General features: G+C 37.3%; 1 protein-coding gene across 4 annotated transcripts in view; it reads left to right on the top strand.

The window, feature by feature from the left end:
• The window catches only part of HECTD2 (HECT domain E3 ubiquitin protein ligase 2), a 60,841-nt gene that overhangs the window by 41,248 nt on the left and 6,789 nt on the right, over positions 1-12,804 (top strand). For 3 of the 4 annotated variants that reach the window (XR_014775806.1, XM_084763846.1, XM_084763847.1), the window contains exons 11-16: positions 1,964-2,060; positions 4,693-4,800; positions 5,597-5,729; positions 6,715-6,803; positions 9,731-9,889; positions 12,164-12,238. Coding sequence is in view for 3 of the 4 variants with exons in the window: in XM_084763846.1 (XP_084619972.1) it covers positions 1,964-2,060; positions 4,693-4,800; positions 5,597-5,729; positions 6,715-6,803; positions 9,731-9,889; positions 12,164-12,238 (661 nt within the window). In the remaining variant the exon portion in view is untranslated. Of the gene's footprint in view, positions 1-1,963; positions 2,061-4,692; positions 4,801-5,596; positions 5,730-6,714; positions 6,804-9,721; positions 9,890-12,163; positions 12,239-12,804 lie in introns of those variants that run through there. The other variant, XM_084763848.1, reaches the window with a different exon arrangement.

The following is a 12,804-nucleotide window of genomic DNA, read 5'->3' as shown; positions in this document are numbered from 1 at the left end:
TTAGTCTTCTCCCTGCTGTCTCACACCACGAGAGGCAACGTATCTTTTTTCTCTAAAGGACTAGAAGATAAATACTTCAGTTCTGTGAACAATACATATTGCTATTTTAGGGTGAATAATCCTTAGACAATATATAAATGAAAGACTGCCTTATTTCCAGATTTCTTTATTTACGAAAAACTGATGATGAGCCATCTTGTCTTGGAGGCCATAGTGTGCCGGTCCCTGATGCTATTCATTGATCACACGCATACGGCCACTTAACACACATTCGCTCCTCTCCCTTAGCCTGCACCAAAAAACTACTTACAGAAAGAATTGATATTTCAGAGAAAGGAGCGTCTCAGTTTATTTAATGCAACAGATTTTCTAAATGCTTGGCAAAATTCTTGAATACTCTATACTTTGTATCCACATTTCTATTTTAGATTAAAACAGCAAGCCTATCCCAAACATAATTTGTTTCCCAAACATTAAATACAAAGGAGATTTCTTTTTTCTTACAGGGATAGAGAGATATAAATACAGATATAAATAACCCAGAGATCCCAGATAAACACATGGATTGGTTAATTCTACCAGAATTGGCCTAAAATGTATAATAGCCCTCTGATCAAATCTCAGCACATACCCAAACAATCAAAATTGAAAAACAATTTCTTCTACAGACTGTAGTCAGCCTGAGGAATATTTTCTTGGTAGAGTTCCTTTTACAAAGATATTCTTCGTGTTTTAGTATAAGTGTTGCCATGAAACAACTAAGAGTTTGACCATTTTAGTGTCCACTTCAATAGGAGCTCCTTCCTGTCACAGGAGCATCCCAGCCGTGCACTCCATAGCTGTTGCCGCTGATCCCATCTGCCCTGGCAGTCAGCTGGGCTCTCGATGGGATCTGAACCCCAGGGCAAGTCACTGCTGACCATGAGGTGTTTATCAGGGTACTTGATGCATATAGTATTTCTTATGCATTTTATTTTTTATAAAACCAAAATGGCAAAGGTTGAGAAGCACTGTTATAAAGTATATAATGAAACCAACATATATCCTTTTAAGTTTGTTGCATTTTCTTTTATTTCCAAACTTTTAGTTAGCTTTAGCAACTCAGCACTGAGCAAGTTGTGTTTATTGTCAGTTCTGAATCAGAGTAAAGGCTGTCTCATGTTCAGTACATAGGCCTAGCTCTTCTTTCGCGTATGTTCTCTTTGCAATGAGTGGCCACAGATATCCCACGTACTGTGTTCAGATGGAGAACAACTAACCTAGATGAATTTGTTGCAGTAGCTTCCACCCAGCCACTTCTGATGGGAGCCTAACCTCTCAAAGTATACATCCTTTCCACGTGCATTTCTGTCTGTGTGGTTTGTGGCTTTTATATATACAGTGTACAACTTAGCTCTGGGAGACAGGTTATGTCCGTACCCTTTGATAACAATGCTATATATTTATAAGTACATACATTTCATATTTTACATTTTTGAAATTCTTATTATATTGCTCTTAAATTTATGACTGCTCTTTGTATGCTATAATTATCACTGTGTTTCTTCACTTCTGATGCTCATACATCAGAAATAGTCCTTGAATAATAAATTGTATATTCATTTGAACGTGTAAATATGGTAGTATTTCTCCACCATCAGCACTTTTGCTTCCTGGTCCTGCTGTTGGCCATGTTTCCACAGGTGGTAGCACATAGGTGAAATGGAAATGATTTCTGTGAACAGTGTAAGTGACCAGCAAATAGGAAGCTGTGGTCTCCTATAAAGAATTAAGACACTGCACTTCTAGGTACATTTTTCATAGGTTTGTGGAAATGAAATCATGCACATAAAATCTTTTGTGAATGGCAAAACACCATATAAACGTAATGCTTTATATTGCAAGGAGGGGACTTTAAATTCCCTTAGTGTAATTTTGCTAAAAATGCACCATTTTGCTTTTTCTGTTTTCGCTTGTGGAGCAGGTTTTCCTTCTGTCAGTATCCATTCGTTATTTCTATAGCTGCAAAAAAAATCATTATTCAGAGAGACTCAGAACAACAGATGATAAACATCGCAAGGGTAAGCCAGCTACAAAACATATTTATGCTGACTGTAATGAATATAGTAAATAATAAATAAGTTAAATGTCTTGTGAGTTGTTTTAGTGTAATCGGGAAATGTTAAAAATAGAACCCATGTTATTACCCCCACAAGACAGCCCTGTTCATAGTGTAGGAAATAGAACACCTCTCATGTAGGCAGTCAGCTTCCCAGTATATTATAAATGCAGCGGAAATGTTTCTGAAAGACCCAGACTGGAGGAGCTTGTTGGACTTCACTTTGTGTAAAGCTCCTAGTCCACGCAGCTAGAGAAGTGTCACTGAAAACCATGATGAGACCAGGAGGGTTTTAACACAAACCGGTTGTTCACACTATAGCCTTCTCTGGAGTTCATGAGAATCAGAAACAGCCAAGACAGTGAATGATGGAACACTAAGTATATGTCTTAGATAGGTAAGAAATGTGCTCAGAGAAAGTGAAAGAATTGTTTCTCAGCACATGGGAAATGCACAGAGGTAGACTAGACTTTAGGAAAACTGTAGAGCAAGGTAAAGTTTACCTCTGGGCCTGAGTACTGCCTCCCACTGAAGCACAGGAAGGAAGCTCACACGGCTGTCCCTCACGCCTGTGCATCTCAGGCGCCTACCTACAGGTTGGCTGTAGTTTTCCTAAAATAGGAAGAAAACAGAGTAGACAGAAATTCTTCCCAAGAGTATAAAAACAAAGTATAAATTATGATATTTCAAAATATAAAAATAAGAATAGTTTATTCAGTTCTTGGGTATTTTCTTTTTCTGTCACAGAGAAGGACAAAGGTTTTGGTGCCTGATAGGCTCCAAAAATTAGCTCACGTTGAGTATTAGTATATTAGAAGAAATTTTATAGTCTGTGCTTCTAAGAGAATTCTAAGGCCACGCTGCCGCTGAAGAATGAGATTAAATGGTGTATTTAGCATCAGATACTGGCTCAAAGGTTAATCTGTATAGCCAATCTTCTTGACATCTTGATTGAGTTGTATTTCTGTCATGTGCCTTTTTCTAAAGTATTTTTTTCATTGTGGCTGTGTGGTTATAGTTTAAATGAAGTAAATGGGACTAGTTTATTTCGATTTCTCTAGCAGTACACGACCACTCTGCTTAACACATCAGATGCCGTTCTGTGTAATGATTCTTCTACAGAAAGTGGGGTGGGGGAATAGACTGAAGACTCAGGCGGCACTGTTAATTCTATCAGGGTTGTTCTCACTGCCATGAATTAGTGGCTGGGGACTCTTTTGACATAGCTTACACTGTAGTCTGCAATTGCAAAATTAAGTAAATAAATAAATAAGTTCCATAAGACTGTCTAAAGTCCTACCTTTGTTGGCCTCTTTCATTTGGAGCAGTCTTATGGCAAATACACATTTCCAGTGAAAAGGGCCACTAAACTTGTCTCCATTAGCATCCAGGGTAAGTGTATTTAGTGTTGACATGTGGCAGCTACTTAGGGGCAAGAACAGGAACAGCAGACAAGAAGGAAAGGATAAGACGAAAGGTCTGTTACATAGACACTGTCCGTGGATGTAGACTTCCTTGGTAAGACGGCCCAGAAAAGCAGAAAGCTACTAAGGGTCTTCACATTGGAGATTGGAGGCCTGGAGGAGGCTATGAGTCGGCACTTATTACAGTAATTACAGAATCTTAGGTAATCTCCAACTATAGACTTGGGGCATCTATAGATGTCTGAAATATTCATCCTAATTTGCACAGAATCATTTTCATTGTCACCAAAGACAATGAAATAGTCTAAAAGTCATTATCTAGACAAGTAAATACACAAGCATGTTGACTTGTTGCTATAAATGACATTTATATATATTTTGTACATTTTAATATGTTGGTTTTTATATACTCAGTGCTTGAATTTTGAAGAAATTTGAAAATGTATTTTTAAGCCTTTTATATCTGTATCACCCAGCATATTTGTTGTTAACATTTTGGTAAATGTTCTTTTGGTAGTCTTAAAAATCAACACAGTGTTTTATATATATAATTTTAATCCCTGTTTGAATGGTTTACATGGTTTTCCTACTCATTTTTAGTAGCTGCATTATATGCCATTAACTATATACTTAGGATAGTTTTAAGCTTTGATTTTATGGATAATAGTTTTATAAACATCTTACTGAATATTTTTTTCTAACCTTTAAAATTCCCAAAAGTAGGACTTTTAGAATAAAAGATCTGAACATTGCCAATGTCTTTGAACTTGTAGACACATGAATTTTTTACTTTCTATAAGTAGACTATTCTTTTAGAATAAATTCAGTGTCTAAAATAGCTTAAGTTTGAGCTTAGCATTAGAAATGCATGCATTGGCTTAAATGTCCTTTTATTATACAGAAAAGTTTGCTAGTGAAGGTCTGAGGCCTGTAGAAATTGCAGTGCAGCCTTCTCACTGTAAAAGTTGATCAAGAATTTGGTGCCCACTGACTGTCATTGTTCCAAAAATAAAGTAATAATAAGATGTTTCACAAGCTAAAATGTATGTAATTGATTTATGAGAGATAGAATAAAAAGAATTAAGTTATTTTAACTAATGTGTTTTAAGCCTTTAAATGAAATTATAGTTTAAGTAAAAGTGAAAATTGTTTGCTTTCTTATTTAATTAGCAAAGTCTGGTGGATAAAGTATCTAGAAGACAAAGACCTGACATGAATATGTTATTTCTAAACATGAAAGTAAGGAGGACACATCTGGTTAGCGACTCACTTGATGAGGTATAATTTATTGCAAAATGGTATTGATTAAAATAAATTCAACTATGTGACTTACTACTAAAATTTTATTAAGCTAATATTTCTATGTGCCATTATGTATACTTTCATAAGTTCTGATATGGTAAAGATAAATTTCATATAAATGAACTTTATATCATTCTCGTATTTATTAAGAGTTGGTTAATTCCTCAGAAGAGTTGATGTGGAATACTTCAATGTGTAATTCATGTTTCTTAGTGTGTACCTGGATTGTAGACCCACACATCTCTCATACTGGTTAGGTGCATAACAAGTTATTTTAATTCTCCAGACCTCAGGCTGCTCATCTATAAACTCACAGGTCTGACCTACAGGGGTATATAGGACCTATTCAGATGCACACAAACTCATGTATGTGTTTGCAGTGTTCCCTGCATGTACACTGCTGCAGTCAGACCATCATGTAGTTAAGATGAGATAGTGGCCTTGTTATCTATGTGAGTTTTTTTTTTTAATTTAGAGAAAGGGCCATAAAAAGTTATTTTCTACTTAGTCTTCTAAATTAAAATTTTGGATACATTGTGATTCTTGGGGGTAGTGACCTTCATCAAGTCATTTGATCCCTTAATTCTTTTTTCTAATCTATTAAATAAATATAATAGCACCTCACTTATAATGTCTGGCAGATTGGATGGATGGATGTTTGTGGAAGTAAAAATAAGCTAAAGTCTGCCTAATATTGTTTCTAAAATTAAAAAATAAATAAATCCCCCTTATTGCCCTTTATTCTCCCTTACTACTTAACTTCTTCATATAGTTAACCCGGAAAAGAGCAGACTTGAAGAAGAAGCTTAAAGTCACGTTTGTGGGGGAAGCTGGTTTGGATATGGGTGGCTTGACCAAAGAATGGTTCCTTCTTCTAATTCGACAGATTTTCCATCCAGATTATGGTGAGTATTTTATGTTTGTGATCATTGTGTCTCTAGTCTTGTTAGAGTTCAGTAGTTGCCCTGACATTTTCATTTCTGTAGAATTTGTACAGAAATACCCAATATCTCTTGGATAAACAAAATGCATGAAAATGTGCCATTGAAATAAAGAACATTCGGAATTTAAAAGCAAGCCTCTGGGTTTTTTGTTTTTGTTGTTTTTCCCCTACACTAGTATGTGAAGCCTCTTTCATTAAGTAGTGAGTCATTTTAAGAAATAGAAGTCTGTGGTCCCAGGAGATGGTTCAGTCAGTAAAGTGCTCGCTGTGTAAGTGTGAGGGTCTCAACTTAGGCTCCCAGCGTCCATGTAAAAAGCCAGGCACTGGCAGCACTGGGGAGACAGAGACCTGCAGATCCTGAGAGCTTCCAAGCCAGCCAGTCTAGCCTAGTGGGTGAGCTCCAGACTCAGGCTGAGGCTCTTTCAAAACTAAGGTGGACTCTGACTGAGGAAGACACCTGACTGGCATGTCAACATACAGGTTCACACAAACTTGTATACACACACACAAACCACAGACAAACAAAAAGAAATAGAAATTCATAAGGTAATTTCTTAAGGGCAAAAGCTTTCAATTTCATTTAAAGAAACTGCCTACATAATTTTTCATATCGATTAAATATTTTCCTTCAAAGGAGAATTTCAATATTTTATAGGGCATACATATCACACATATTATAGATAACGTAGATGCATATGTAAAACCTTTCTGGTGATAAAAGACAGGGTTGGCAAAAGTATATTGAAGTATGCAGATAATGGTCAAAATTTATTTTGTTCATAAGCTATATTTTATGATGTTATCTGATTAATTTATCCCTTTTATCCTCAACTCAAGGATACCAAAAAATAAAATGCCCTCGCTGGAGTGAATTCCTTTTCATAGATGTGATATGTATTTTACCTGTGCTTCTCATTTAGTGAACAAAATGTGTTTCCTGTCTGCAGGCATGTTTACATACCACAAGGACTCCCACTGCCATTGGTTTAGCAGCTTTAAGTGTGATAACTATTCTGAGTTCCGATTGGTTGGAATTGTATCCTTTAAACTTTCCACTAGGAGGTGCTACTACACTAGGGTTCTTGTTTTGTGTGTGTGTGTGTTTTTTTAATCTATAGTTTAGAAAATGTTGTTTCAAAAAGGTAAAAATTATTAAATTTATTAGATTGTCTGTAATCTGTATAATATGTAATATCACACCTCCATAGTCTCAATACATTAAAGAAAATAGCTCAGTCTTAAGTCTCTCTTTTATCTCAAAATGATTATTTAAATACCAAAACTATCAGAAAATTAAGTTTTTAAAATCTAGAGCCAGGCGTGGTGGTGCACACCTTTAATCCCAGCACTTGGGAGGCAGAGGCAGATGGATCTCTGTGAGTTCGAGGCCAGCATGGACTACAAAGTGAGCCTAGGACAGCCAAGGCTACACAGAGAAGCCTTGTCTCAAAAAAACATGTAGAGTATATTCCATTTATAATAAAATATTGTCTGTTCTGGCATTTTGTGCTCGGTTTACTCAGTTCACTAAATTGAAATTGTAAGAATTAAATCTAGCCTTTTGAATGTATCCTGAAGTCCTGAGACATGAAGGAGGTAATCCTAAAAAAATTGAAAAGTGAATGCAAAAGGAGATATTTTAAATGTACGTAATTGTTTTACAACTCTTGTAATTCCATAAGTCCATTTGCCATCCTCTCCCCTCTAGCTCAGGTGTGTTGTGTAGTTTATTCCTATGTTGGTAGAGCGAAGAGAGGTTCAAGAGATGCCTTGTACATTAGCTTTTTAAATTATAAGAAATACTGTGGGAAGTGAAGTAAGAGTAAAGAGATGAGCAAGTGCTGGAGATGTGTGGAAAAGAGGGCAAATCTTGAGAAGTTCTGCATTTACAGAAATAGGTGAGCATCAGTGCCGGGTAGTGTGTTCTCAGATACTGTGCAGCATGTCATTAATACAAGTCCTGAGGGGTGTGTGACTTCATTAAGATCAAGATTAGCATAAAATAAGTGTGGTGGGATTTGTAAGGCGGAAAAGACGTGGTATTCTTTCCAGGGAAGGTAGGAATTCTAGCTGGGAGGAGGATGACAGGAATACAAGGCCACGCTGTTACTGACTTGCTACAAGGCAGTGATCACCCTGGGACTTTGGGGAAATGCTGAGCATCCATCCGTGCAAGGCCAGTGTTGCATTTTGATTAAATCCTGAGGAGGTATTTGAAAGTTGAAAGAGTAAATGAAAAAGTAGTGAGAAACAAAACTACATATTGAAAGAGTCAGGCCAATTTGAGATGGTTTTTAGATTGTCATGTCTAAAGTCCAGGGTGTCAAATTCCACAATATCCAAGAAGGCTGAAGCATCCGTGGATTCCTGTTTTTCCATCATTTACACTTCTCACTTGAGTGTGTCCGACTTCTCTGGTACTTTTGACTAATTTTGACCTATTTGGGCTTCTTGATGCATATGGTTCTTGTGTCATAGCTCAGAGTTCTAATATTTTGGTTTCCTGATATGTTTTATAAAGTTAGCTGTTACACTTGAAATAGTGCTATTTAGAAAGCAGCAGATTGCCAGTCATTCTCTTTCCCAGTATTGGTGGCCTTTACTGAGTTCTCAGCATGCTCTTATCGTATATTTCAGGTTAAACAAAGGTGTCTGAAAGTAAATGCATGCGATTATTAGTATTTTACAGTTTTTAATACTATTTTTACTATATTAATATAGATTTTAAAAATACAGTAAGGTCATAGTGTTTACAAGAAGCAAAGCAGTAAAACACAAAAAATAATCATAAAATGCTGTAAAGATTGCACCAAGAGCATGAGTGCAGTGATGCCTCAACAGTAGGACTGCCTGTACTGAAAGGATGCTGAACTGAGTAGAGACAGCGTAGTACAGTGCAGGTGTTCAGACTGTCCGCAGCACAAAGCATGGAGACAAACCCCTCCATCCCTGTTCAACTAGAGCAGGTTGATTACGGTGCAGAAAAGGACCTCTGTAGCGCAAGCCTGTTAGCCTGCTTCCTTACAGTGGACAACCCGCTTTTAGAATTTTACCGTTTAAATGTTTTAAATGAAAAATGTTTAGAAGTTATCATCATAGTAGATAACTATACATTTTAATACTATAGTATTATGATTACCATTATTATTCCTACTGTGTCGATTATGTAAGTATATTTGAGCATATTTGCAGTACTGGTCTCCTCACACATACTAGTCAGCCTGTACAGTCACGTAGAAAACAGTAGAGCTATTCCTCATGTCTCCAGCCCTCATTTTGCCTTTGCAAATTCAGTTGACAATTTTCAGCAATCTCCTAGGCCTGTGTGTTTTGGATTCCTTTTGAATCTATAAAATTAATAACTTTTTAAGTTACTTTAATATAATAACTGGCCTTTAAATACTAGGAAATTTGCTCTAAACCCCCTCTTTCAGCAAATGGATAAGTTGCACTCTGCTATGTAAGTAGACAAATTTTACAAATAAATAAAACATCTGAACTATAGCTCTTCGTGTTTTATATGTGAGTCTGCCTAGACTTTATCTCATTAACACTCGTTTGGTATCCGTATGCTTATTTATTCCAATTCCTTTACAGTCGTATTTAAACTTTAGCTAAAAATGGCAGTTTCTAAAATTAGTGCTGTATTTTGCAGTCAATAAGCTCTTGATACTTCTTATAAAACCACAAACATGCTTAAATTTAGTAATTTTTACATATTAAATAATTTATAGGAATGCCTGAAATCATCGAATCCTATCAAATGAACACCTTTTCCCATGATTTTTGTTAATCAAGAATTATAGTATGTTAATAAAAGGAAATTAAAGAGGAAAGGTGTGTTAGACTAATTAGAAAGTCAGCATTAGATCTGAAGGAAGTATGTAAGATGACTAATGCATAATTCAAAACCCATTTGTGGTCCTGGATTTTACGTTAATACTTAACATTTAGTATGCATAGCTCATGGGACTAGCTGTCTATAACAGCATCACCTTGGATATTCGTTTTCCTCCCTGTTGTTACAAGAAACTACTGAGCCCTCCCATCGTACCTAGTGATCAGAACATACCAGTAGGCATCTGCAGCGTTACCATCGATGACTTGTGCCAGATTATGCCTGTAAGTATGTTCCTGACATCTTATGATGCTATGCTAATTGCCTCTCGACTTGCACTCTTCTAATGTTATTCTTTTTTTAATTTTTTTATTAATTTATTCTTATTACATCTCAATGGTTATCCCATCCCTTGCATCCTCCCATTCTTCCCTCCCTCCCTTTTTCCCTACTTTCACACGTACTCTGGTGCCTCATATTTGACCATGTCCCCTGGAGGGGGAGACCTGGTGGCACTCAGAGGAAGGATAGAAGGCTACCAAGAAGAGACTTGATACCCTAGGAGCATATAAAGGTTATTCTTACTTTAAACCGGGGTTCCCTTTTAGAACTCTTCTTGCTCCCCTCCCTTAAGATAGTCACCTATTTTGCAGTGTACCTAAGCGCTTACAGAACAGAACAGAGTTTAAGTCTGATGCGTGTTGATTTGAATACAGACCATACCACTTACTGGTTTTGTGGACTTGGGTGAGTTATTCAACTTCTCTGAAACCTAATGTCCTTATGTGGATAATAGGATGTTTTTAAACTAGTAATTGTAAACAACTTTTATGGGCTAGATAGATGGCTTGCCAGTTCAGAGCACTTACAGAGTTCAGCTTCAGTTCCTGGTGCCCATCTCAGGAAGCTGACATCTACCTGTCACTCTAGCTCCAGGGGATCCAATACCACTGGACTCTACAGAAACCAGCACACACGTGCATATACACATACACAGACTTACACAAATAAACATAATTTAAAATAAATTTCTTTAATGGTGATATGCATATCAAATCTCTACCAGCCTAGATTTGTATAAAATTATGTGCTTTCAAAAAAAAAAAAAGCTGACAATTTTATTTTCACATTTCACAGTACAAGTGAAAACAGTACTTTTTTTTTTTTTTTTCATCTCACTTTTCCCATCCAGGACTATTCTCTTAGCTAGGAACAGGAAAAAGTCTTCTTATCATACCACTAGAAAACTCTCAGGCACATCACTATGATCTTCAGGCAAAACAGAACAATTATACAAAACTGATAAAGAGCCCCTTTGCTGCTCTCTGTCCAGCTGAGTCATACTAGGGTGAGTGGGCACCGTCATGGGAAGTTTAGGCATCATGGGAAGTTCAAACACCATGGCTATGTGGCCTCCTGTGGGTGGCCTCATTCCAAGAGCAGGTTCCACAGACATCATCGCAGGAGAAGGGCCCACCATTGGCATCATAGCAGTCCCTCCCATGTGAGGTACAGGCATCATGCCAGGTGAGAAGGACACGGAGACTACGGAGAGAGAATCATTTCCCCTGCAGGAGGGGGAGCAGCAAATGGAACTGGAGATGTTGTTCCTTGTTGAAAGCAGCCATTGTTGTGTTGGTCAGGCTCTGGGCCTGCTTCTCCGTCCTTCTGGTGGTAGACTTCCACGTTGTCTGTGTTTCCTGCCACTGCAGCGTGTCTGTCTTACAGATAGATAGTTGTCATGGGTACTGCGCGTGTCACAGTAGTTGTGATAAAATCACCCCCGCCCTGCCACCTCTCAGGCCCTTGTTTCTGTGCTTTTAAAGGGAAACTTACTATGAAAATGTATTATATAAAGTTTATAAGATTATTCCAACCCATGACATTATTTATCTTTTCTAATAATGTAATATAAACTAAGAGTAAGTTAAGAGTAATTTTTCATGAAGCTTGATAAAAAATGAAATATTAAGCCAGTTATACTTTTAAGTTTTTGTTCATAGGTAACTGAAATTATAAGAAAATATTTTTCCCAGCATGCTCATGCTTTTCATGGGAGAGGAAGACATGATAACTAAAATGTTTAAGCCCCTTAACATAGGTGAACTGTATGTCTAAGGCTTAAACATGCATTGAAAATAGTGCCACATTTAATAAATATATGTATATATGCATGCATGTGTTTGTGTGTGTGTGTATATAAATAATTTGAAAATTAGAAGCACTACAAATCCATAAATGTTAATGTGGCAGAGAGCCAGGAATTACGCTGGAAGTCACAGTGGAGCTATAATACCTGCTTAAGAGTGGGCCGTAGAGTTAGAGCTCTGTAGTATGAACTGGATAATTCTCTCGAGCGTGGACTTCAGTTTTCCAAGTTATGGATGGTAGAAATCATTAACAAGTATCATGAATCTTATAAAGTACATCTTAAATATTTGTTTTAAAACATGAGTTTACTCTTTATTCTCACAGGTAGGAGACCTACAGTCTATCTCCTTACTGTCTGAAGTAATGCTAGTTGATTGTAAAAGACTGATCGCACATTTGTTTTTCAGGAATTGGCCCATGGATTAAAGGAACTCTTATCATATGAAGGCAATGTTGAAGAAGATTTCTACTCAACATTTCAGGTACTTAGTGGTGAGAGCATACAGCTACTTGTCATCTTACATATGAAATGACACTTGTTGCTAAACACTTAAGAAAAAGCTCGTGAGGGAGGAATGGGAGGATACAAGGGATGGGATAGCACTTGAGATGTATATGAATAAATTAATAATATGTATATAGGCTCGTAAGTCCAAGAGTAGCAGTGCAGCAGGGGTCCTGGCATTGCCCAGGCTCAGGCAGGGCAGTTGTGGTTTTGAGGCCTGGGCTGTACAGCAAGATCCTATCTCAGGTAACTAATCTGAAAGGAATCAAAGCCAGGGCAGTACTGGAGACAGCGCCGCAGACCCACGCAGATAAGCATGCGGAAGTGAAGCCATCCAGGGCACGGCACTCGCTAGGCACTAGCATGTTCCGTGACTGATTTGCTTTTTACCGATAGACTCTTGCATTGCTCCAACACAGGGAGTCAGTCAGACCAAACACTCACGTCCACCTCTCCCACTTGCTGGACAATTTTGTGGGCTTTGTTAAAGTATGCAACTGTGTTTAACAGGAAGGATTATGGACCTGCTTTTTACCTCAGGGT

The sequence above is a fragment of the Acomys minous genome (genome assembly GCF_964271855.1).
Source record: "Acomys minous genome assembly, chromosome: 2".
Lineage (NCBI taxonomy): Eukaryota > Metazoa > Chordata > Mammalia > Rodentia > Muridae > Acomys > Acomys minous.
This window is presented reverse-complemented; position numbering and strand designations above follow the sequence as displayed.